General features: G+C 36.9%; 2 protein-coding genes across 18 annotated transcripts in view; one reads left to right on the forward strand and one right to left on the reverse strand.

Moving 5' to 3' along the window:
• Positions 1–1,589: 1,589 nt before the first annotated feature.
• On the forward strand, positions 1,590–23,321 carry clcn1b (chloride channel, voltage-sensitive 1b). Of its 8 annotated transcripts, XM_083550953.1 has the most exons (25): positions 4,729–4,811; positions 9,366–9,585; positions 9,813–9,944; positions 10,032–10,160; positions 11,388–11,521; positions 12,840–12,917; positions 14,845–14,923; positions 15,374–15,499; positions 15,619–15,703; positions 15,872–15,973; positions 16,170–16,254; positions 16,395–16,550; positions 16,791–16,860; positions 16,965–17,075; positions 17,169–17,382; positions 17,504–17,637; positions 17,777–17,958; positions 18,413–18,485; positions 19,143–19,219; positions 19,708–19,752; positions 19,853–19,957; positions 20,214–20,300; positions 20,657–20,840; positions 20,877–20,924; positions 21,075–23,321. In XM_083550953.1, exons 1-25 carry the CDS (start codon positions 4,758–4,760, stop codon positions 21,170–21,172), a joined length of 2,808 nt encoding a protein of 935 aa, XP_083407079.1. In that variant the 5' UTR covers positions 4,729–4,757; the 3' UTR covers positions 21,173–23,321. The 8 variants fall into 8 exon arrangements, with proteins under 8 accessions (XP_083407081.1, XP_083407080.1, XP_083407079.1 ...); XM_083550950.1 differs by having other exon boundaries at positions 20,657–20,924; XM_083550952.1 differs by having other exon boundaries at positions 20,877–23,321.
• The window catches only part of fam131bb (family with sequence similarity 131 member Bb), a 28,621-nt gene continuing 23,591 nt past the window's right edge, over positions 21,615–26,644 (reverse strand). For all 10 annotated transcript variants that reach the window (XM_083551706.1, XM_083551707.1, XM_083551709.1 and 7 more), the window contains 3 exons: positions 25,919–26,176; positions 24,444–25,760; positions 21,615–24,395 (listed from right to left, as the gene is read on the reverse strand). In XM_083551706.1, the coding sequence (XP_083407832.1) occupies positions 25,530–25,760; positions 25,919–26,176 (489 nt within the window). In that variant the 3' untranslated portion in view covers positions 21,615–24,395; positions 24,444–25,529. The remainder of the gene's footprint in view (positions 24,396–24,443; positions 25,761–25,918; positions 26,177–26,644) is intronic.

The raw sequence follows: 26,644 nt of genomic DNA on the forward strand, positions 1-26,644 counted from the left end.
GTGCCTTGCCACAATTCTGTCTCTGAGCTCTTCAGGCAGTTCCTTTGACCTTAATGATTCTCATTTGCTCTGACATGCATTGTGATCTGTAAGGTCTTATATAAACAGGTGTGTGGCTTTCCTAATCAAGTCCAATCTGTATAATCAAAAATTTCTGGACTCAAATGAAGGTGTAGAACCATCTCAAGGATGATCAGAAGAAATGGAGAGCACCTGAGTTAAATATATGAGTGTCACAGCAAAGGGTCTGAATACTTAGGACCATGTGATATTTCAGTTTTTCTTTTTTAATAAATCTGCAAAAAGGTCAACAATTCTGTGTTTTTCTGTCAGTATGGGGAGCTGTGTGTACATTCATGAGGAAAAGAAATGAACTTAAATGATTTTAGCAAATGGCTGCAATGTAACAAAAAGTGAAAAATTTAAGGGGGTCTGAATACTTTCCGTACCCACTGTATATATATACACACACACACACACACATATATACACACACTCAGAAACCCTCATCAGGTTACAGGGGCGCCCTAAAGGGAAACCATGTCCTCTCCAAAACACTCCAATGTTGGTCTGGAGGGAACAGAGAGGAAGCAAAACGGAAATCCAGGCGGGAGGGGTGGGTTAATATGCTGGCATGATGCCATTGGGCATGCTGCAAGGCTAGTGTGAAAGGCAGAGCAGGCTAAACGATTATCTATCCACTGCTTGAAAATGAAACACATTTTAAAAAATTATTATTATTATAATTTTTTTTATTACAAATGTAAACATCGCCAATCCAAACATGATATACCAGGTGATTGATTTATGTGTTCACTTTAAATAGCATGCTTCTTCCATCCAGAGTTGCTTTATTAACTGTTTAACCTAAAGTAACAGAAAGCACTTAAACAACTGTAAACATATTGCATGAAGAGAAACATTCCAGGTGAAGTTTAAGCTTAGCATAAAGTTTTTTTAACAGGTAACTGTGTTACCTGATTTAAGACTCTGCAAATATCTACCGTCAGAGGAGCAGAGGGTGTGAGATGAAATGTAGAGTAAGAACATAAAGGGCTTCAAAATTATAAATAAATAAATAAATAAATAAATAAATAAATAAATAAATAAATAAAATAAAATGCTTAAAATTAATGTTCCTAGCTTTCAAATTAATTACTTCTTTTTTTAATTACTTTAAAGTTAATTACTGTTTTTTTTGACATAACAAAAACAACAGTGGAAAAACATGAAATCACATACTGCGTGTCTGAATTGAATTTACTTCTCATTCTTTAAGGCTTCTACCTTTCTTTTCTTTCCCTCTTAATCCCTATAGTTCACCTCAGACCTCATCTCACATCTGCTGTGGATCTCACTGATAAGACCTTTTACACTTCCACTTCAATTATCTCTTGTTGTGGGTTTTCAGGTACGTGTCCTGAATGTGTATATTTATTGACATGTATTATTAAAACTAAAATTGCATTTATGTTCTTTGTCTGTGTGTCATTTTACACAAAACCAGCAGTATGTGTGCCATAATGTAAGTACCGCCGGTGCCGTTGAGGGCCTTTGTGTGTTTGTGTTACAGGTGGCGTATCAAAGGATCAAGACTGTGTATGTGTTTGTGTGTGTGTCTGTGTGTGTTCCAGGCACTGTAATACAGGAGCGGGACGGTGTGTACGTTTATTTTTGGCTCAGTGTAAGCTTGTCGATGGCTGCCGATGCATCGCAAAGGAAAGCTCTGAGATATCAGCAGACCCTGGTCAGTTTCTCCCTTTCTCTCTCTCTCTCTCTCTCTCTCTCTCTCTCTCTGTCCCACTCTCTCTCTCTTTCTCTGTGTCTCTCTGTCTCTAACTCTCGTCCTGCCCTTTGTGTTACTTTGTGCTCACATTGTTTGACATGCTGTGTGTGGAGCCCTTTGCTGAGATGAACTATGATAACATAAACAGTCTTATCTACCAATTTGAACTCCCTTTTGGGGCCTTTAAAGACCTGGTCTCCAATAGCTCACACTTTAATTGATTTTCCATTCTATTCTGAGTAGTGACATATCGAGAGCTTGCTGAAAGTAGCTGTGCGGTGGTTAGAACCTGCACCAGCGGCTTGTTGGTTGTGGCTGTGATTTGGATGTGTTTCTTTTAGTGCCTACTGCTGCATGTTATCACACTGAGCAAAAGTAAGTAATTATAATAACCTACTCTTTCTATATTGTATTCTCCACCTTTTCACATCCATTACTTAATCATATCCATCTCATAGATCATTATCTATGTGATTAACAATGATACTGAAAATGTAAGTGTTTAACTATTTCATCATCCATTTTTCTGCTTATTATTCTGCTCATTATTTTTAACCGGGAAATGTTTTACATCAAGTAGAGTAGAAAGTGCATTGAGTGTTGATAAATGTCTGTGTAGCTGCTCTATTCAACTTGTTAGCCGTGTGCGAGTTTGTGTGCTGACTGTAACACACGCTCCACATCTGTGTGGCCGTGTGCGAGGGAAACCTGAGCATGCAGGTTAAATATACATCCACCAATTCTCTTCAGTGTGGAGCTGCGGAAAGCATGGGCTCAGCTTATTAATTACAGCACATGGCCAGCGTTTTTTTCCCTGAGGTACAAGGAAATTAGCAGAAAGAGGCGTAGAATGGAAAAGAATTCTGTCGGTTATCAATCGACTGTCAGAAAGTCACGTGCCTTTGCGTCGGTGTGAAAGAGGGGCCATGTGTGTCTCTATACTAATGCTTTTCTGAACATGTTCTGACAGTTCTCAAAGAGATATCTTTCATCCCTCTGCTCTCCCTCTCACTGTGCCGCACAAACAGAGGATCTGATAGGAATCTGTCCTTTATTAGACTTTTCTATACCCACATGCACACACATTTCAGAGATACCTGCAAAGAGATATGGCTCTCAGAGACATAATGCTCTGTCAGCAGCTCTATAAATAGCCTTTATAGTTGTGTTGATCACTTTATTATACGTCAAACAAATCAAATTTTTTTATTTTGGAAAATTTTTACAATTTTCATGTTTCTGTCTGTGTGTTTGTGTCATTGGTACATTATGTTCATATGTGGTTTGCGGGACAGAGTTAAAACTTGTGCCTCCAGGGTTTGTGACCGAAGAAGTAAAGCTTTTGCCCTGAGGACTTTCACTCTCAGGGGAATGTATACCTAAATGTGGCTTAATTTGTTGCTGAGTAAAAGATTTTACATTTTTATCACTGCACATATACCGCAGTTCATAGTGCTTGTCTATATTGTTTAGTATATTCACAAACCACAACCTTCATATATTCCTGTTCTTAACATGTGCTGGTTTAAGGGGTTATGGTACTTGGTTAATGACTGGAAAGAAAGTGAGAAACTCCACTGTCGTTCCTCGGAAAGACCTTATTTTGTCCAATGTTACACTGTGTGTGTAGACATATGGTCGGTCGGTCTGTCTGTCTGTCTGTCTGTCTGTCTGTCTGTCTGTCTGTCTGTCTATCTGTCTATCTATCTATCTATCTATCTATCTATCTATCTATCTATCTATCTATCTATCTATCTATCTATCTATCTATCTATCTATCTATCTATCTATCTATCTATCTATCTACACTAAATGAACAAATGTTTGTGGACACCTGCCCATAATATTTGTATGTACTTTTTGAACATTCTATCCCACATTTAGTCCTCATTTGCTGCTATTATAACCTCCACTCTTTTGGGAGGATGTTCCACTAGATTATGGAGTGTGCTTGTGGAGATTTGTGCTCATTTAGCCACAAGGGCATTATTAATGTCAGGTACTACTCTAGAGTTGAGGAGGCCTGAGGTGTATTCAGCATTCCAAATCATCCCAGATGTGTTTAAAAAGGTTGAGGTCAGAGCTCTATAGCAGGCCACTCCAGATCTTCCACTCCAACCTATGTAACCCATATTTCTGTTTTCTATCTATCTATCTATCTATCTATCTATCTATCTATCTATCTATCTATCTATCTATCTATCTATCTATCTATCTATCTATCTATCTATCTATCTATCTATCTATCTATCTATCTATAATAAAAAATAATAACTGCAAAACTTACAATTCTCAGAATGCTCAGATATTAGAAACATGTGTAATTAAAAAAATTTATTAATTATTTAAAAACTAGTTGTTTAAAACACATGGATGAATTTTGACAGTCTGTGACAGAACCTGACACTGACAGCACCTGCATCTGAGAAAACTTAGGCTTATAACTATAAACTCATGAAGCTTATTGTGTTCAGAACTCGATAAAAACAATATGAGCATATGTGCATTATTTATTAAAATAAAACATTTATTATTATTTATTTATACATATAATAAAGATGTGCATATATAATTGATCATAAACTACCTGGCATGCTAGATTAAAATCTTGGTGAAAATCTAATATAGTCTAAGATTTTGAATCTGTAACAACAAATGCAAAAGAAAGTATGTTTTTAATGTACATGAACAAATAGATCAACACACAGTTATATTTTGTGTGTCGGACCCCTGCCCTGTGTATTAGATGTTGTTGACAGCAGTTTATCAACCACAGCAGAAGGACATTAATCAGAACTATGTTGTGGGTGATGTAGTTTCCTGCCCATACGTACAGAAGACACATAGAAGGCAGGTACAATTACTAATACCTGAATGTTTTCTGAAGGTTAAAAGGACAGAGATAGAGAGGGGGAAAAAGAGAGTAAAAGAGAGGGAAATAGGAACAGGCAGCAGCAGAGGGAAGAGCAGGATGAGCGAGAGCACTGAGGCATTTGAGACAGTAATGAATTTAGATCAAATTCTGGTAAGGATTTTTTTTTTCAGAACTATTTATTGACTCAGAATATGAATTGAGGCTACATATATATGGTGCTAGAACTGGTACCATTGTAATTGATGTAAATAAAAAAAAAAGGTTTATTCAGTTATATTAGCTGTTTATTTGATGTATACTTTATACAGAGAAACATTCTTCATTACTTCTTGGATTTGGGTCACTGTGGATTTGTAGTATGCAAAATGGTGCTTCAGTGCTGTTGAATCAGTATAGTTTTTATTGTTTTACAATTTATTGTATTACAGCGATGTTATGAAATGTTCATAGTTGTATAATATAAAGCTGATTAAAGCAGTGCTGTGAAGTCTGTAAGAAGGGCGCATTTATTTGTGCATCATGCCTTTTTATTCAATAATCAGATCCTCTTCTCATGCTTATTGCTTATTGTGAGAAAAGAATTGTTGAATAATATACAGTTTAGAAATATTTACATATATCTTCTGATTTCTGTCACATATTGTTGGACAGTTTGTTACGGAGAAGTTGAATTGTCGGACTGAATTCAGGGTCATGTTTGCTCTTTTGATTTGTGTGGGTGGGTGTGTGTGTGTGTGTGCGCGTGTGTGCGTGTGTGTGTGTCTAATCTGTCAGTGTCTGGGTCAGATTTTATCATGATGCGCACACACATACACAGAGTAGTCACGTAAAGGAATGCATGATTATTATAGTTTTAATTAACTCTCAAAGGCACTGTGTCCTTCATGTCGTGTCCACATGAGCAACTTTCTCTCTTGGTCTCTTTCTGTCTACCAGTTTTCCTCCCTTTCTTTTTCATGCATTATCTTTAAAATCATTTTAGATGAAACAGTTAAAAACATTATTTAGCATCCAGAAAGTGGTGCTGTTTTTCCCTGTGTATGTGTTACTTTTTCATGCTCATATGACATTACATTGAATTTATTGCTCATCATATCTAAATGTCACCATATATGTAGCAAGTGAATAAGATTACACCTTCATCACCAACACATAACTAATAGTTTGTCTCATGCTTTTAGAAGGTTAAGAAGGTTAAATCTGAGTGAGTCTCTCTGGCTACTACCCAATCTCTGGCGCTCTTTATTCTCTGGGTCACAGACCCTAAAATAACACCTAAAATCTTAACCCATGTCTTGTGTATGAGTCAGGTTTCCAGCTTCTTTCCGTTTCAAAATAAACCATTGCTTGTAAAGCTCTCTAAATCATATTATAAGAGTTTTTATTAATGAGTTAATGATGATCCTAAAACAAAAATTCTGCCATTTGGAAAGATTTGACAATTTTTTTTGTTTGGGGAAAAAAAAAAAGTTTACTGTAGTGTGTAAATATTTAATTTCAGTGTGTAAATAAGCCATTTCTATGCTTAATAGAGATGCACCATAATCACTATGCTTTGGCACACAGATTGTTCACAGTTACATGGTTTCTATGTGCACCTTAGACTTTTTTTTATGGGAATTAGATTTATTTCTGATCATTTGTTGGCCATAAACTGTTCTTAAACCATCCTGAAATATCATTACTCACAAACTTGCTTTTTCCCCTTAGCCTTAACACACCAAAAGGTTTAAGCTCTTAAAGCTTATACTTCTCACAGTCAGAGATTTAAGAATAGGGCCATGAAAGTCTTTCTATTATATTTGTGAAATAAAAGTATTGTATTTGCTCATTTTAGGCTGGTACTGAACACAAGAATCAGGGCAGTCTAAAAAAAAAATACAAATCACTGCAAATCACAAAACAGTTCATGATAAATTAGTCATGTTTCTTTAAGTTCTTTAATGCAATAAACGGGCATGCACTCATCACGCACTGACTGTGATTCTAAAGGCTCCGGCATGGAGAAGCTGGTGTTAGATCTGTGATGATTACAAATGTTGAGCTATTTTATGAGTTGCTCAGTAGCTCGTAGTTTTATAACCATAAAGACTGTATAAGACTGAAGAAAGAACATTACTTATAATCTTATACTCCAGTACTCATGTTAGTTCTCACTCTCCAGTGTTCTGTATTGTTAAAAGATTTATGATCAAACTCCTGATGTCACCCAAATGAGGATGGGTTCCCCTTTTGAGTCTGGTTCCTCTCAAGGTTTCTTCCTTATAACAAGGGAGTTTTCCCTTGCCACAGTCACCACGGCTGCTCATCAGGGATAAATACACACCATTCACCTTGACTGTGAATTTCTGTAAAGCTGCTTTGAGACAATGTCCGTTGTGAAAAGCGCTATAAAAATAAACTTGACTTGACTTGATTCTCTGGAAATAATCACAATGAACACAACTGAATAAAACTAAAAAATAGCTGCAGTAAATTCTAGTAACCGTAAAACAATTGGCACTAAATTAGAATGGCATTAACATTTTTATTTTGTGCACTCAGTATAAACTCATGTATTTAATGGTGGCGTAAAATATTAAAGCATGGTCTACTGTTTCCTATCAAGATCTTTATCACTTTACTACTATTTTTAAGACAAAACCTTCATTATAACATACAATAAAACAGTTATCTCCTACTTAATACACTTGATATTATTATGCAATAAGTTTACTGAGGATATTTTGGACCAGGTGAAAAGAGCATTTAACACTGGCATTGAGAATCCAGGGTGTTCCTAATAGGAAATACTTTAGCTCAAGGATTTTTTGTGCACCATATATACAATAAATAAAGGCTTTTAATGAAGCTTCAGCTGTGAACAGGTAGATTGGAAAATGATTGTTATTTAAGAAAATATTAGAGGTTCCCTGGCGGTCTTGTGCTTAGGATGCGGCGCTCTCACCGCTGCAGCCCGGGTTCGATCCCCGGTCAGGGAACCAACCCCAGCCATTAAGGTTGCACAAGCCTTATTGCCGGTCCCAAGCACGGATAAATGGGGAGGGTTGCGTTAGGAAGGGCATCCAGCGTAAAAACATGTGCCAAATCAAATTATGCGGATGGTCCGCTGTGGCGACCCCTAACGGGAGAATTTTAGGGTAATTAGTGTTTCTGTATAAAAGGTAAGGTCGAGTTTGCGATAAAAACAAAAAGACAAAAAAAGGAACATACTGTTCAGAGAAAGATGTCATTAAACGGCATTTTGTTCTCAGACAAACTTTCTCTCACGCTGTCGAAAGGTCTTTTTGACCTCCAACCACACAAACAAGTCAACTGACAAGATGAAAGAGAGAATAATGAAGTCAGGCGCAGTCTCTCTCTCTCTCTCTCACACACACACACACACACACACACACACACATACACACACACACACACACTTTTACAACACTTTCACTCGTTCAAATGCCTTTGCTCAAACTTCAATATTGAATATTGAGTTTCTGTGCAAGAGAGAAAAGAGGGAGGGAGGGAGAGAGAGCCAGAGAGAGAAATAGTTTCTCAGTGTCTCAGTTTTGGAGCCACTTTGTGCACAAGTACAGTCTAAATACAGAATGCCCAAAAAAACTTCTTCAAAGGAGGTAGGTGGTAATATTCAGAGGGATTTCTTTTAACGATTCTTCTAGTTTACCAGCCACTCTCTTTAACTGCACAACAGAACATTTAAAATGTAACATTTTGCTAAACTAAACTAAATTGAATTGGTCGTGGCACAGAACAAAACAGTTACGTTTATAATACTATAAATGAAAGTGGTTTTAGTAAATGTATATTTCTGTAGAAGACCTATACCGTATTTGTTTTTGAACCATTGTTACAATACAAACAGGAAATGGTTGCATACACCTTGTTGTAAAAATAATACATAAATATATGTGAAAAACCGGATTAAACTTATGTAATTTATTTAGATAAAATTACATAATTTTTAATTATATTAATTGTATTTTAACCCATGCAATTTCTAATTACAGGTTGAAAAAAACGATATGACTGAAAAGTTTGTAAACAATTGTTTGAATTATTTACAAATAAAATCCATCTGGCGCTTGAACAAAAATTTGAAATATACTAATACTTGAAATTATTTTGAATCAATTGCAATTACAAAAAAAGGTGGACTGTGTAAATGTTGAGGTGCAAAGATTGAGTATATTCACCAGGTGTGTTAGGTGTGTGACTAAAGCACTGAGAAATTGGGTATAGTAGAGAAAATGATTTCCTACATTATTGCAGTCCATTTCCTTTCATTTGTGTTACATGCCAACATGTGTTACGTGTGTGTGTGTGTGTGTGTGTGTGTGTGTGTGTGTTGTATTATGCTGATGCACGTATTGTGGCTGTTGAACTAAGGATCTCTTATTTTTGCAGCTCCTCCAACATGAGCCTTTTTTAGTGTGACACTCAAGTGCACTTGAGTGCATCTTCCTTACACAAACACACATGCACGCAAACACACACACAGCTAAATATGTAAATATGACTTCTTACTTGACCTTCTTAGTGACTTGTTTGTGAGAAAGGGGCGTTGTACATTTATAATTTTAAATATTGTAGGGTTCTTTCCACTTACTATTTTCTTATTGCTAACCTGTGTGTCCAAGTTTAATTTCAGCAAATACATTCTCATCTTTTTATCATCTTTACCTCCATTCTTCTCAGCTGTATGGAGAGTACAGGGAGCAGCTGGGTAGTCATGCCCGGAGGGAGGCCACACATCTGCTAACCGAGAACCAGTCAAATAGACATGCTGGCAATGCTAGGGCAATTAGAAGAGGCTATGGCCGAAGGCATCATATCGCACTGGAAACAGAACCCATGACCCCAGGATTTAGCCACTCTTCCTCAATAAAAGAACCCGAACCTTACTCAAAATGTCAAGGTGAGGAGTCCTTGATCTTAAATTTATTATAGGAGCATCTTCCTTTTTAAAAAAAAAAATAATAATAATATATATATATATATATTGTAAAACGAATCACCGATATAAATCATATAATTACCATACATTTTGCAGCCTGAACAGATCAGACTAGATTAACATTATGTATGTTTGGAGTTTAATAGTGATTTTTGTCTTAATTGTTTGTTGGGGACATTGTTGTTCAGATTGCCTGAGACGAATACAGGGGTATTTAGTAACAAAGCTTGGGGAGGACTGGATTTTCCTGGTGCTGCTGGGTTTCACCATGGCTCTAGTCAGTTGGAGTATGGACTATGCCAGTGCAAAGAGCCTGCAAGGTACTCTAACAAACTCTTATATCTCTTATAAAATGCATTTCTCATGACTTTTTTAAAATCAGTTTTCCCCTCCTTTTTTCCCCAAAGCATACAAATGGATGTATGCAGAGCTAAAAGGGAACGTGCCACTACAATATCTGGCCTGGGTGACGTATCCCATAATTCTCATTGTGTTCTCATCTGTCTTTTGCCACCTGGTCTCTCCACAAGCCATAGGTATGTAATGCTATTTTCTTTGCATTCTATAAATGAAATCCAGCCTCAGTGTCATCGTTGTGTTGTTGTTTTGAATTTTTTTTTTCTTTTTTTTTTCTTTCTCCGTGTTCTCATTTGTTACTCTACTCATTTAAACTGCTTTAAGATTTCACACTGAACTCAAGTCTCAATGATTTGAAATCCATCCATTGCCTGAACTCTATGATTATTTAATAGGACCTGCATTTTGGGTGGAAAGAATATTACACTAGTCAAACATGTTTGTCCATTTAAACGAATATGGATGTTAGTGTTCTTCTCCAAGGGCAGCATGTTTCACTATGAGATTATGAGAGCATAACTTTATGCATGTAGGAGTTTTATATAGTGGTGGATATGTGGTACCTAAATGATTGTAAATTTTAATTCATCGACCATTGCTTTCTTGAACTTGCTCTTATCCCTCACTTGTTTAACTGCTTTGGCTAAAAGCATCTTCTCCAATGAACAAAAGTAAATGATTAGCCCATGACCCTATTGGACTGGCTGTTGTGAGATTTAATTTCAATTCAATTCAATTCATTTTTATTTGTATAGCGCTTTTAACAATGAACATTGTCTCAAAGCAGCTTTACACAGATAATGCGGTGATTAAAAATGAATATGTTCTTTATGAGTAAGTTTGTCCCTGATGAGCAAGCCGGGCAGTGATTATTTAGATAATGAAAAATTGACAGTGGCTCAAGGGCATCATGAATTTTTTTAAATATAAAACTTTAACTCTGAAGAGATGTGTTAAAGAGTATAAATAGAGGTGCTGCATGAACAAATAAATTCTGTTGCTATCAGTTGCTCCTAGACTTTATATGACCTTTGTACTCAGGCACAGGTGGTTGAAAGAGTTTCACTGGAGTTATGTAACAGGGACCTGAAGTGGTAACAGCTACATTCTATAAAGAAGCTACAATAAAATAAATGTTTCTATAGTAAAATAAAATATTAATTCTGAGCGACAAGTAATTCCTATATTATTTTCTCGCCTACAATTTCTATATGCGGATGTTCAATTAGTAATAAAAAGTTTAACTTTAATCTTCCATTTGTTCTTATCCCAGATAGCTACTAAATGTATAATATCATAGATATTATTATATTAAATAACCTTATAATACTAAGGTTACACATTGTATGAATTGTTTTGACCATTTTACAATTGTGTTTTTGTCTTCCCTCTGAATGTTCATGTAGGTTCTGGAATCCCAGAGCTAAAGACCATTCTGCGCGGCGTGGTGCTGAAGGAGTATCTAACTCTGAAAGCCTTTGTGGCTAAAGTCATCGGTTTGACTGCGAGCCTGGGCAGTGGCATGCCTTTGGGAAAAGAGGTTTTTTAAATTTTCTTTCATTTGTCAGACAAAAACAACCCTATTTATACTTGATACTCTAATTGTGTTCTATACTTCAATACTGTACTTCACATGGTATTCTAGGTATTCTAAAAAACCGGAAGCAGATTATATCCACCTACTTTATTATGCCTTCTAATAATACAGTGTGTGTTTATATATGCATTTCACTTCACTCTAAACTGTAGTTGCCAGAATTATTTAGTTAAAGCAACACAGGAATCTTTCTTTTTTTTTTTATATCCTTAATTTTCTTTAAAAAAAAAAATAGCTTCAGTATTTATAATAAAGATAAGTGTACAGTCTATAATCAGAATATGTGCAAGTGTAAACTGAAGAAGTTGAGCAAAATTAGGTATTTTTAGCCTAGCTGGGTGGTAAAATATGATAGCTAGCATGATATTTTTAATCTATTCTAATTTAAATTGTTACATTTCTGTGAAATTCGGTGAATTGGAATGAAATGGAATCTCATCTTAGAGTGGATCTAAAATTTCTACACACACTTGTTAAAAGTTTAAAGTAAAACAATAAGACGAAAAAAATCATGTTTGGGCTCTGGTGTGAAGTGACTAATAAGAAGTTGTTTCACACAAAACAATAAATAACTAAATCAAACGTTGGGGCTACTTTTCTTTAGCTTGGGACTGGGGCTCTAGAGAGAATCATGGATTGCTTCTAATACCAATCTATGCAGGCCTGTGTTTAGAAAAAAATCACTTTCTAGCTATAATTAACCAAAGCACAAAGTCAAAGGGATGGCTTTAGAAGAACAAGATCAATGTTTTGGAATGGTTTAGATCTAAATCCTATTGAACATCTGTGGGAGGACTTCAAGGGGGCTGTGCACAGGCAGCTCATTGCTATAGATTTAGAGTATTTTTGCAATGAAGAATGCATTGCTAAATTGAGATTTACTACATGGGGTAATTTGTGGAATGGAAAGTCTTGGTTGCTTTATCACAATTAATTGTTTCGTATTTTACTATTGATTATTATATGATTAAAATGTATTTAAAAATAAAAATACCAGTATATTACTGTAAAAACAGTATACTGGTAACATACTGGTATTTTATTCAATATATATATTCGGTATATATTATTCATGTAAATTGTAATCAAATGTTAGTCTTGTTAAAAAAATAACAGTTTCTGCTATCTATTTAAAAATTCAATATAATGTGCCATTATTTTAAAGAAACAATAAATTAGGATTGCCAGATTGTTATCATACATTTACAGGTGAAAATACTGATTAATATTTTGACATGACTTTCTGTGTGTTTTCCCCCAGGGCCCTTTTGTCCACATTGCAAGTATCTGTGCTGCTGTGCTGAGCAAAGTAATGTCTATATTCACAGGAGTGTACGAGGTAAAGCCTCTGGTCTGCAGTATGTTTGTGTTTGTGTTTGAGCTGCACCAGTTTATACGGTGGGTTATTTATACCTTTATTTTCATTCTTATATGAAATGAAATTATAAGGCAACATAAAACCTCACTGTTGTTAAATACTTCAAGCCCACTAGCATCACTAGCTGAACACCAATTTTAGACTATGTTTATGATTTGTTCTTTGGGAAAAATTCATCTACTGGATGATCTTTAAACTGGCAGGGTGTTATGGATTTCTTACATTACGTAGTAACATTTTTGGTCAATAACATTTAAATCTCTTTGATTATGAGATATTTGTCACTTTTAAATACGATTCTATGTATTTTATTCTATGCAGTTTCAGATTAATTAAATTAATGTGGCTAATTCAAAAATAAGTTCATAAACTACAAGAACTTTCACATTAGCAGCAAAGTCCTAGGAACAGTATCTGAGAATGTGAGAATATGAGAATGTGAATAAAGAAATGAATCACCCACTGCTGAATGTGAGTCTGTAATATGAGCATATTAATGCTGACTCACTCAATACTAACTAACAGCTTTTACTGCTGGACTGCTGACTGTAGTTCTGACCTTAAAGAAGTGATAAAACACAATATATATGTATGTTTTGACAACATGTTCGACAACCTGTTAAATGACATCCAATGCTCACATCGGTCTTTTATTAAATTTTTAAAACTCTCTCTCTCTCTCTCTCTCTCTCTCTCTCTCTCTCTCTCTCTCTCTCTCTCTCTCTCTCTCTCTCTCTCTCTCTCTTTCTCTCTCTCCCTCTCTCTCTCTCTCTCTCTCTCTCTCTCATTTACTTCCTGTGTGTATCTTCCTACTGGTCTTTATATTAATAGTGTGAGTATTAACTGCCCTGGGTGTTTGTGTGTGCGTGTGTTTGCCATTGTGTTGTTTTCTTAACCCCGCCCAGAATAGTGCCCATGTTCAGGACCTGCTGGTGTGTGCGTGTGCAGTGGGAGTCGGCACCTGTTTCGGTGCCCCTCTGGGAGGCAAGTAGCTCCTGCTTTATGTACAGCGCATTATATGTATACGTGCAGCTTATACACACTGTTTTGAGAGGGATAAGAAATGTAACTCCACTGTTTTCCTATCACTCAGCTCTGCTCTGGGCAGTGAATCTTTTTCTTGGAGTTAGCTGTCCATAATAACACTAATTACATCAGGACTATATCTATCTATCTATCTATCTATCTATCTATCTATCTATCTATCTATCTATCTATCTATCTATCTATCTGTCTGTCTGTCTGTCTGTCTGTCTGTCTGTCTGTCTGTCTGTCTGTCTGTCTGTCTGTCTGTCTGTCTGTCTGTTTGTTTGTTTAATTATCTAGGTAAATTAGAGACATGGTGCAACCCAGATGAGGATGGGTTTCCTCTTGAGTCTGGTTCCTCTCCTTCCATCCCTTTTTCCTTGCCACAGTCGCCACTGGCTTGCTCATTAGGGACAAACTTACACTTATAAAAAACAACTTATTAATTTTTTCTCACCACATTATCTGTGTAAAGCTGCTTTAAGACAATGTTCATTGTTAAAAAGCGCTATACAAATAAAAATGTATTGAATTGAACATGGTTATTAAGGGCAGCTAATGTAAAGTGGATGTTGTGCTTGTTTTGAGATTGTGTACAGAGCTCTGTAGAGTTTATTCTCAAATTTGCTTCTGACTGCTTGAAACTTCTCAGTGGTCTCTCTAGAATGTTTTAATTGCCATATCTGTTTTCCCACTATTCCCAGTTTCTTTTTTCACTGTATTCTTTAACACTTCTTTTTCATTTCATTAAAAAATATTAATCCTATTTTCTTTTACCCACACACTATCAGCTGTTCCTTTACTCTCCTCTTCTTTTTTCCCCTCAGTCCTCTATAACCCATCTGTCTCTCTCTCTCAGTAGCACCCCTATCGTTACACTGATATTCTGACAGTGGGGTGTGCTGTAGGGGTCGGCTGCTGTTTCGGCACTCCTCTTGGAGGTAAAACACACTTTTGATCCCTCTTCCTGTTTCTCTCATCACAGTTCTTCATCACTGTACAAATCAGTTTTCCACCAACATTACTTACCGTAATCAATAACACAGTAGGTGCTGCATAATGTATTGTTCTGTAATGAGTCGTTGACATTTGTACTACAGTTTTTCTTTGTCTTTAACAGGAAATCTTCTCATGCTCTTTTTTTAATGACCTGTTTTCTATTTCTGCTTATTCATCTTCCTATCCTTTCATATTCTTCCTATTACACTGTCATCTTTGACCATTTTGTCCTTCATTTTTCTTCCTACATTCTTATCTATGCATATTTCTCACATCTCTGTAACTGTTTAAATTTTCTTTTCCTTTATCTCTCCTTCTCTCTCTCTCTCTCTCTCTCTCTCTCTCTCTCTCTCTCTCTCTCTCTCTCCTCTCTCTCACACAATCCCTTGCAGGTGTGTTGTTCAGTATTGAGGTCACATCCACTTATTTTGCTGTGAGGAATTATTGGAGAGGATACTTCGCCGCTACGTTCAGCGCCTTTATATTCAGAGTGTTGTCTGTTTGGAACAAAGACTCTGGTTGGGCATACACACTAAACCTTTTTAATAGAGCAATATAAATGCATAATTCACGGCTCACTGAGCGGATGAATGATTTTTATTGATGGTGAGATTCACTGTTTGCTTTTTTCCCATAGTCACAATTACTGCTCTGTTCCGCACAAAATTCCGGATGGACTTTCCGTTTGACCTGCAGGAGCTGCCAGCATTTGCTGTCATTGGGTGTGTTTGGCATATTACACACAGAAATATTCAATTTAACAGAGAAATTATAGCTCTAATTCTGTATTTTATGAATCCGAGCTCATTCCGCTGCAAGGGTTATTGTGTGAGTAAGCGGGTAGCTGTGTGTGGTTAAAGTCTCTCTGAATAATACTGCATTTCTTATAGGATCTCATGTGGATTTCTGGGAGCATTCTTTGTTTATCTGAACAGACAGGTTGTTTTGTTTATGAGGAGACCAACAGCACTCACCCAATTCCTCACAAAATAGTGAGCGCCTATGCTATATATACATGCATTCCTTCTTTACAATTTATGATTATAGTCTCTCTCTTTCCCTCTCTCCCTCTGTATCTCTTTCTCATACTTATATGCTTATATATACATTTTGTTTATAATTGTTTCCTGGTATATGACATGCATTTTCCTGCACTTTTACAGCCATTTTATTGTGTGTTTGTTTTAGCCGGTTGATTTACCCTGGTGTGGTCACTTTCATTATTGCCAGCTTCACATTTCCACCAGGCTTTGGTCAGTTTATGGCCGGTGAGGTATGTAGCTTTGTCTGTGATTCATTCAACAGCTTTAATGGATTTATGGTTCAGAGGTCTATTGATGACATGCTTGTCCTTGCTTTTTTTCTTTCCAAATTTGTGTACCTGCCACTTTATCTTCCCTGTTTGCTCTTCAGCTGATGCCAAGAGAGTGTATCAGCTCTCTGTTTGATAACTTCACCTGGACAAAAGTCTGGGACCCCACCACGGAACCAGGCCTGGGCCGCTCCACTGCGTGGTTCCATTCGGAAGTCAGCGTCTTTGTCATCATGCTTCTCTTTTTCATCATGAAGGTAGATAATTACAAACGTTACACGCTTACAAATAAATTGTATGCATAAATGTCATGTGACGCTGCAAATATTGCTGTGGTTATATTTCTTAATGTAGGTGCAGCAGATTTTTAAGACAGTATTTTTCTTATTCACTTCCAGATGATTTAATACTGTTGTTAGAGATTGGATTAAAATACAACAGTATAATAGGCTTTATTATTTTTCCTTCCTTGTTCTCTTTATATTCCTGTGACTCAGTTTTGGATGTCTGCAGTTTCAACGACGATGCCGATCCCCTCTGGCGCCTTTATGCCTGTCTTTATACTTGGTCTGTAAATCTTAATGAGATTAGGCATGAGATTAAGTTCCAAATTGTTTTCACAATAATAATCTGTTTGATGTGGGAAAGATGCTTAAATGTTAAATGTTTAGGAGCTGCATTTGGCCGGTTGGTAGGCGAGATCATGGCCACACTTTTTCCAAATGGTATCCTCTTTGATGGTATTGTTTACCGAATCCTACCTGGAGGCTATGCTGTGATTGGTCAGTAAATGTTCAACATCATCTCCTCCGATTATTTTATGTTTTTATTTATATAATATTTGGTGATATTTATGTGAATGTCTGAATGTCTAGGTGCTGCAGCGATGACCGGTGCAGTCACACACACAGTTTCGACAGCAGTGATTTGCTTTGAGCTGACCGGGCAGATATCACACATCCTACCCATGATGGTGGCAGTGATCCTGGCTAACATGGTGGCACAGGGCCTGCAGCCATCGCTTTATGATTCCATAATCCAGGTCAAAAAGCTCCCCTATCTCCCAGAGCTTGGTTTTGGACACATCAGGTATTTACATGCTGAAAACCTTTCATTGATTTTTTCCCCCTCCATTATTTCATTCAATTGGATGTCATTTTCAGTGAAGTTTGTTTCAACCTGCTATTCCTGACCTTTGTTCTTCTCTCAGTAAGTATAATATCTGTGTGGAGGACATCATGGTGAAGAAGGTGAAGTTTTTGTCTCCTCAGACCACATACCGTGAGCTTCTTCACCTTCTGCAGAGCACAACCCTTAAAACCATCCCAGTGGTGGATTCTAAAGGTATGCTTTTTTCAAAATGAGACATTTTATATATAAATTCTTGATATTTAACACCATTTTTTTTTTTTATTAAATCCCTCCACATATACAGAGTATTCTGCATGCATAAATTAACATAACTTCATTTTTCTGTCCATAGAGTCAATGATTTTGTTGGGCTCTATAGAGAGGTGTGAGCTTCAAGCAGCCTATGACTGGTGGCTGTCAGCCGAGAGACGAATCACTAACCAAGGTCAGACAATGTGCAGTCCAGGATCTGTGGTCAACTGGGAAACCTTCAGTTTAGTAGACGAAGAAGCAGGAGAGGAGAGCAAGGAAAAGGTGAGAATTTTGGGCCATGATGAATTCACACAGTGTACTCTGTACTTCAGTGTAATTAAATTTAAATAAAGACCAGGGTTAAAGCCACTGTTTCCAGGTGCTACTAAATTCCCCACCAGTCTTAATCACATCAGCAGTATTTTGCAGGCAGATCCTGAATCTTGTGTTTTTTTTTTGTTTTTTTTATGGCAGCATTGTATTAATAAATATAACTTGATGGAAACATGCTTGTCCCACTTTAAATGAACTGCCATCCAGAAATCCAGAAAACTGCCAAAACAGAAAAAAGTTTTATCTCAGAGAAGATGAAAAAGAAAATGTATTGCAGATGTCACTCCCTGAAAGCAGTCCTGTCCTGATCAGGCTTCTCTTCCATTTAGAAATCAAGATGAGATGGGTTTACAGCTTACTTGAACCTGCACCTGTGTTTGGTGCTCTTTAAAAATGTTTTCAGGAAAACACAGTCTCTGAGGAGCACAATGGTCCACTGGACACTGGGGGGGATCCCAACAATCACACGGTGCCTGGTGAGTGCCTCAGGTGTGGGATTTGTACCTCTGCTCTTTTACTTCGAATAATTATGAATACAATTATTAGAAGCCTGTTTGACAAATTATGGTGTTAGATATACATCAGAGATTTCCTTAAATATCCAAAACAAAATGCACTTCATGCTCTTTTTCTCAAGTGTCCTAGATCCACCTCCCAATACAGTCCCTTTTCTCTAGCACCATTATCCCTCTTGCAAATGCTACACAGGCTCTTACCGCTAATCCCCTAGTCTGCCTTCCCAGTACATGGCAGCTTCTATCCTCTAGCTCCCTATAACCCTTTCCAAAAGCACTGCAGGCTGATTTCTCTATTAAGCTAATCCTATTCTCAAATGAACTGCAGGCATTTTCTTCTAGTCCCCTTTTTCCCTCTTGTGAATACACTGCAGACTCTTTCTACCCTACCCAATATTATACAATAATATCTTTCTACCCTACCCAATTACAGCCCCTTTTCTGGTATTTTCTTTTTTTTTCTTTCCAATCTGAATTGCCTGATTAATAATCATTGCGTAATCTATTTCTTTACCGAATGATTTTAAGTGTATATAAAACAGACTGGGCATAGATGGATTTGCTTTAGAGCCTCAATGGAATGGTTAATTTCTGGACTGATCTTATACCTAATCACAGGTACTCTCGGATTCATGAGGAGCGCACTTCATCGCCTCTTGTCCAACTCATCCTCGTCGCAGCAGACTAAGTTACAGGTGCATTTTACACTTAATGTATAAATCGTAATTAAAGAAGATTGTCTGTGCTAGAAAAATAATCACTTTGCCTTGCTGCTCATTTACTCAGAAACGGTGGTGCCAGCCAACAATTTTTTTTCTTTTTAGAAGTTAGATTTGAAGTAAACATTGTTTTTTTTTAAGCAAAAATCTTGACTGTAACACTAGGTGGAGACAAATTCTTCTATTTTTCTATGTTGCATCTTTAGCAGCCCTTTTGCCATATTTAGGCATATGCAGCTTTCTAGGCCACTGAACCACTGATTCTCTGACTAAGCAATTCATTTGTCACATTTGTCATCAATTATGTTGTAAGTATTTATAGCTGTGAAGTAGAATGAACAAAAAATATGTTCAACATTTTAACATGAATTATAAATCTATCTTGTGCTGCTCTTATTATTGCTGTTTTTCTAGTTTTTTTTTTTTTTTATAAAAGTGAAAAACACATACTTGTCTTCTTCCAGGATGAACTACCCGCTCCTGTAACAGACAGCATGACTCCAGAGGAGGTGAACAGAACCACTTTTTAATGTCTTCCTCTCGTGTGCATGACCATTAAAACATCATTATAACATCATTGCTGATGCAGCTTCTGATTGGCCTGTACAGATCAAAGCCTGGGAGGATGCTGAGCTGGATATGCCGATCGATATTGATCAGATTCGCATCGATCCCTCTCCGTTTCAGCTGGTGGAAAGAACATCGCTGCATAAGGTAGTCTCATGTAAATGGAAATCAGTGGAACATGTATACTGAGTTACATACATAACTTCAATGCCAACCAGTGAATTGCAGCTGCACTAACACAATGTGTTTTGCTTTAACAACAGTTGATAGCACGTTTTTCCACAAACAATGGACATTTTTTTTTTTTTTTTTTTTTGACAACTAACATTAGTATCTGCAAATATTCATAGTAGATGATACAGATTTGAATATATACTTACTTTTATCTGTGTCTCTCTTTCAGACACACACCCTTTTTTCTCTTTTGGGTCTCAGTCATGCCTATGTCACCAGCATAGGTAAACTTGTGGGGGTTGTAGCGCTTAAAGAGGTGAGTCACTCTTACATGCTTCATTCCTTTTTTTTTTTTTTGTGATTTGTGATGTTTGAATATGCCATGTGTGGCCCAGAGGGTATTGTTGCCACCTGGCGGCTCCAGGGCCCCTGGTTTGAGTGTGAGCTTGGGAACTGTGTCCACTTTAATAGCAAGGTGCTTGTAGGTGTGACTGACTGTGTGCATGATGCACTTATGATGGACTGGCTTCTGTACAGTGTTCCCCCAATATGCTCTGGGTGACTGCAGCCCTGAGCAGGATACAGCATTTACTGAAGATGACGGATTAAATAAAACGCCATTGCAATGCCATATGTTTATGTAAAAATGTGCACAATGTTTCTCTGCCACAGCTTCAGAAGGCCATAGAAGGTTCAACCCGTAGCGGCGTGCGTCTCCGCCCCCCTCTGGCCAGTTTCAGAGACGCCAGCCGTAAAGCCAAGGAGCACCCACATCCAGGATCAGCCCCCTCATCTCCCATTCAAGACAAAGACCTGTGGAGTGAGGGAGAAAAAAAGGAAACAAAAGACGAAGCAGAGCCCAAATTGGCTGAACCAAAAGAAACAGAGTGCAAGGTCAAAGTAGACGGCAACAGCAGAAATTCAGATCATCCAGCACAGGGTCAGCCTTTCTCCTCTTTCTCTCCCTCTTCTCCATCTATCCCTCTCACATCCCTCCATCCTCTGCCTGAAAAGGAGACAAATGGAGAGAAAGAGAGTGATGATGAACTGGTTTAAGGACTCTCTGTTTTTATATGTCTTTCTTCCACAGACTTAACCCTCTGTAGAGTCTCTGTTGAGACTTTGGTGAGCTTTGGCTGCAGATGTTCTAAAAATGTACTACGTTACGTGAAGTTTTTCTACATCTGATACAGATTCCTTGGTCTATTTCTAAGACTCTCCCTACCTGTCTCAGGACATTGTGTATCAGCCCTCCCTCAGTCTGCCTCAATGTCTGCGTGTCCTTTTATCTGTTATTGAGAAGCAGGTGCTTGAACATCACATCTAATCAGCATGTTTAATATTTCCATTAGTTAGATGATCCATTAAATTGCCTTCCAAATAATTTAAGCTACAGAATTTTGTTTCTCTTATTACACTGCTTGATTATGATCCAGACAAATTATTATTAAATAAATATTATGGAATTATTACCAGTTTCTTTAAAATGTGATTAATATGTTTTCTGTAGTTTTGTTTTTCTAACAAATTGTTTAAAAATTGTATTTCATTCTTGTTCAGGACCTTGCTTCATATTGAACCCAAACAAAACATTGCATTGTTTTAGACAAAAAAAAAATACAATACAGAATTACTTCTTCTTTGTTTATTTGTTTGTTTTTCATTATTGTCATATGGGGAGAGGTGTAGAATAGGGGTAGACGGGGTATTTGTCTATGGCTAGGGTTTTTTTTTTTTATCTCGTGCAGGAAAAAGAAGGAGAGCACGCGAGACAGAGACAGGGAGAGAGAAGTGAAAGCACACTGGAAGAACCATGTCATTAGACCCTTCAGACAAGCATGCATAGATATAGAGGCATCACAGATCGAATTCCCACTTACACTTATTGAAATAAGTCTATTTCCAAATAAAATCCAAATGAATTCATGTCTGTATGTTTAGAACATATTTGGATCAGATTTCTAACAAAAGGTTAAACCTTTACATAGCTTGAACAAAATATCTGAACAAAAAACCCTGTAGATGATGACCACTTTGTGTCATGATTCCTCCATTAAAATGAAAACCAAGCAAAAAGAGACAGAATCTGAGAAACGGATAGTGACCAACAAATAAACGAAGAAAAAATAAACAAAAGCGATTATAGTCATGCCCATTATGTTGTGTTATATTGAAAGATGGCAGTAGAGTCATACAAAAACGTCTTAAAATCACAAACAATCTGCAGTCACAAATTGTAATAACCAAAGAAATACATTTGGTTTGTGATTATTACTATATTCAATTATATATTTTTTTATCTTACATATGAAGAAATAAAATACCTAACAGGAAATGACATTACTCTTCTGGTTATAATGATGATGTGACCTGTTTTGTATGTTTGGTATAATTTGTTCTTGATGGCTTGCTAAAAGCACTCTCTGATCTTCTGAAGAAATATCAAGCCGTTTTATGCAAATTGAGTGTGTATGTTGTTTTGGCTGAACTGAAATTCATGAATGCATGAATAAGAATGAAAAATAACACAAATCATTCTTATAAGATGTTGCCAAATAACGTATGGCTCATGTTCTATTGTAATCAATCCTGCAGCCCAGACAAGAAAATGCTGGACCAAATTACTCTACATTTATTTTGCTTCATATTTCACCTTGACTGTTAGACACATTTACACATTTCTCATATCGATCTGGAGATTTCAAAATAAATTCCCACCTAAAAGGTTCAAAATTATGCAGCTGAACCAACTTCCTTCTTTCCCTCACAAGATTAAATATCGACTGGGTAAAAGATGATGTTGCAGGGTGTTAAGAGGAAACCTAATGAAGAGTGATGCCATTCCCACCAAACGTGTCTACATCGCTGAATGAATAAGAAGTCCTCTCCCAAAATAATTCCTAAATAAATAAATGAGCACATTTCAGTAACTTCCTGCTCCCTTCCTGCCAGGCACTAATACTGGACAACAATGGAAGCTCATCAGCCGAGCTTCATAAGAACTCTGTAAGCAGCACTGACAAAAATTAAAGCCTTATAAACATCAGCTCTTATGAGTGTTTAATGTATTTGTATTACCTGCATATAACGTTATGAGTCAAGCTTTAGCAGAAGACTGAGTAGAATGCAACAACGATGTACAAACTAGTATGCACACACTCGCTCAGGAAAAGTTCCAAAGTTTCCAGTCTCCATGCCTGTCTCAGGAGCTCAGCAAAAATGAATATGTGCTCTATCATATACTGGAGGGAGGGCACATAATTCTGTACAAAAATAAACATTGTCCCAACATTGCATAAATAATCCATCAATAAATAAATTCTTTTAAGTCAATAAATGATTTTGTCTTATTGTATTTGGCATTCACATAATCTTTAGAATAGAACTAAAGTGTTCTCCAAGAAAACAATGAAATAAATAAACTGAAACTTGAAACTGGCCAGGAGGTTCAGCGGTCCTGGTTTTTGTCATTTTGTTCTGCTTGATAGATCAAACCCATCAAGAAGGAGCGAAGAAGAAGACCACTATATCTTCCATGACTTGTTTTAGCTTCGATCGTACGCGCACTGAACACACAGCACGTAATGGGTTTCCAGCAATAGCCACTGTGGTAATCAGTAACTGTGACAAACAGGAAGATGCCTAGTCCATCCTTATTGGCCTGAGTTCTGCCTGAGGTCACTTCCTTTTTCCTCTGAACCCAGATTCTGTTAGAACATGTTTCCAGATAATATGCCAATGTTTTGTTGATTTATATACATATGTTGGTCTGAAGCACAATCCCTTACATCTGTTGTACAATACAGGTTTTAAATATCCAGCAGTAAGTCGTGTTGTGTTGTGTTGTGTTACAAATAGAACTCAAGACACATAGTATAAAAATAAATAAGTAACTGAAAAGGGTTAGCACTATTTACATACATGTAAATAAAAACTCCTTCAATTATTATTTTTCTTTTTTGTTAGTAATGCAGCATTTTTCAGCCATCTCACTCACCATTGCTTGTCTAAAGATATTGTCATCGATTGAAACCTTTTATGTTGTTGATTTTGTTCAACACGTCTCATGAACATGGATAGTCACTGAACAAAAGGAGAACTTTCTGTCAGTTGTATTGTGAAAGTAAATCCTGTAAAGCTGCATTCAGGGGGGAGGGGGGCAGATAATTTTTCCATTCAGAATGGTACCAGAAGGCTGTGCAACTCTGCATTATACTCATTCAGACGAGCACAGCCTTGCGGCGAAAGTCTGAGTTTATATCAGTGACCAGGCCGAAGTAGAAAGGTTCAGTGCAAATAACTATACAGTGCTTAATGGGACATCATATTACACTGACATTATAGCATGCATGCCACAGGTGACACAGAGAAGGAAGCCCACTATAACAGAATCATCTGCAGCACAGTGTGTGTGTGTGTGTGTGTGTGTGTGTGTGTGTGTGTGTGTGTGTGTGTGTATGTGTGTGTATGTGTGTGTGAGTGTGTTTGCTAATTGTGTGATCATTAATAAGCTTAGATCTTTTTAGATTTATTAAACAGATGGGTTGGCACACAAAACTTTAGTTTCCTTGTGAACAGAAGTGAATAGGTTCTCCTGTGTAATCCAGGCTGAGGGAAAGAGTGCATTTTTACAACCCTCACAACCAACTGTCATAATAAAGTATTAACAGAATCGATGATTATTTTATGATATTAAATTTGGTTCTGCTCAAAGTTAGCTGAGAGTTGCTTCAAAACTGCATCACATGATTGTGTCTTTAATAAGATACAGAGCTAGATTGAAGTCATAAACAGGAAAATAAAGCTCTGTCAATTGTATTACTAAACAGCTCGCTTTTGTGAGAAATAACATTTGAGCTGGATTATTTGAGTCTCTGACTGTGTTCATGTGGAATCACACTTGATTGCATGTATCAAAGACAACTTGATGCTTGATATTTTAAAAACAGGTCTGGGTGTACGTGAGCAAATGTCTGTACATTTATAAGGAAAGGAAAGTTTTAGCTCCACTGGGGTTCAAATTCATTTCATAATTGGTTTTCTGTGGTATCGGTTTTACTTATACTGTATAATGATACATGATATCCATAAAGGATAAAGAGGATGTTGTTTGAAATACAGCTGACTTTACGCTGTACCCCACATTTATGTGCTGTCACTTTTATTACACACTATCCTCTTTGTGCTGAAGGTATCGGTGTTATTGGTGATTTGTTATTATGGTTTATTATATGCTCAAAACAATGAGTAGCATCCATGTAAATAGCATGCATGTATTTAACCTTTGTTTAACCTTTGCACTCAACTCTTCGAAAAACCCTTTGTGTTTATCTTTTATCATCTCTCGCTCTCTCTCGCTCATGTGCTCCTCTTCAGAAGTTTAACGTCTGTTCGAAAATTCTGTCTTTTTCTCCTTATTGTATTTGAAGTTACGCAAGGTCCATTCATCAAGGAAGGATATTTCTGAAAAGTAACTGATCAATTCAAAGTTGATTATGTAGCATTAAATGTCAATCGAAATCAGTTTTGTTCCTGCTCCTAACACTCATTTTGTTGCCGTGGTGCTGGCCGAAGAGGATTCTGACGCCTCCTCTTTTTCCTCCAGCATTTCATTAATAGACGGTGTGACATCAGAAGGTTTCCATTCTGTAAATGATTCCCCAGGGACTTGTCCTGGACTACTTCCTCCTGCTGAGGTCACTTCCTCTCTCTGTGCAACTGGAGAGGGAATTAAAGTCACTGGTTCCGGTTCCATGCGTAACGTTACCTCTTCCTCCTGAGATGAGAGTAAAAATAGAAATCATGCTTTAGTATTTTTTTTACACTTTTTTTGTGAAAATAAGAACACAGCTTATTAACAGTCTTGTAAATATAACATTTTTGACCCTATTGTTGTCTTCTTAGCAGTAAAATCCAGTGTAACTAGTTCCTCACCTTGATCTCTTCTTCTTCTTGAGCTTCCAGTAAAGGTGAGTGTTCTGTTCCTATGTCTTCTGAGGTTGTCGTTAGATTTCCATCAATGGCTGCAGCCACGCCTATGTACCCACCTACTTCAGCCTGGTAGGTCTCTGTAAATCCTGCCCCCCACAGATCCACTAGGGGAGGGTGACTGATTGGTGGTAGACTGTGGATGGTACTGTTGGGCGTTGCCTGTAAAGACTGAGCGGCACTTTGTAGTCTATGTTCTAACATCTGGAAACAGAGGAATGAAAGAAAATAGTTTTTTTTTTTTTTTATAATAAAAAAAATAAATAAAAAAAGCAGAAAACTGGTTACGGATTTTAAATGTGTTTATAAGATTCTGTCAGCAAGGTTTTTAATATTACGGTATTACTGCGTGTCTTCAAGACGAGGAATATGTCATTATTTTCTGATGCTCATTTCTAAGTTTCTCTGACTAACCCTTTCTGTTGCCAAGAAAAATAAAAAAGCATGAGTTTTGGAAACCTGTCTGTGCTTATATGATTTCTGTTGCAACTGGAGTTATAACTCGAGCTCTCCCTTCACCCTGACTCAACGCACTACAACGGCTTGTATCTAAACAGTAGCCTACCAAGAAAGTCATTGTTCACTGTCTTCCTCCTTCCTTTCACAACTATTTCTCTCGAGAGTTTATCTCTTGGCATCGTCATGCATTTAAAAAAAAAAGTTTTTTCTCCC

This window comes from Silurus aristotelis (assembly GCF_946808225.1).
Source record: "Silurus aristotelis genome assembly, chromosome: 1".
Taxonomy (NCBI): Eukaryota; Metazoa; Chordata; class Actinopteri; order Siluriformes; family Siluridae; genus Silurus; species Silurus aristotelis.

Bases quoted from the DNA above. Each gene is read 5' to 3' on its own strand.
- clcn1b (XM_083550949.1), top strand. From the start codon at position 4,758: ATGAGCGAGAGCACTGAGGCATTTGAGACAGTAATGAATTTAGATCAA. The intron at 15,974-16,169 runs GTGAGCGCCTAT...TGTTTGTTTTAG, and splicing joins ACCCAATTCCTCACAAAATA to CCGGTTGATTTACCCTGGTG. The intron at 16,861-16,964 runs GTCTGTAAATCT...TTAAATGTTTAG, and splicing joins TATGCCTGTCTTTATACTTG to GAGCTGCATTTGGCCGGTTG.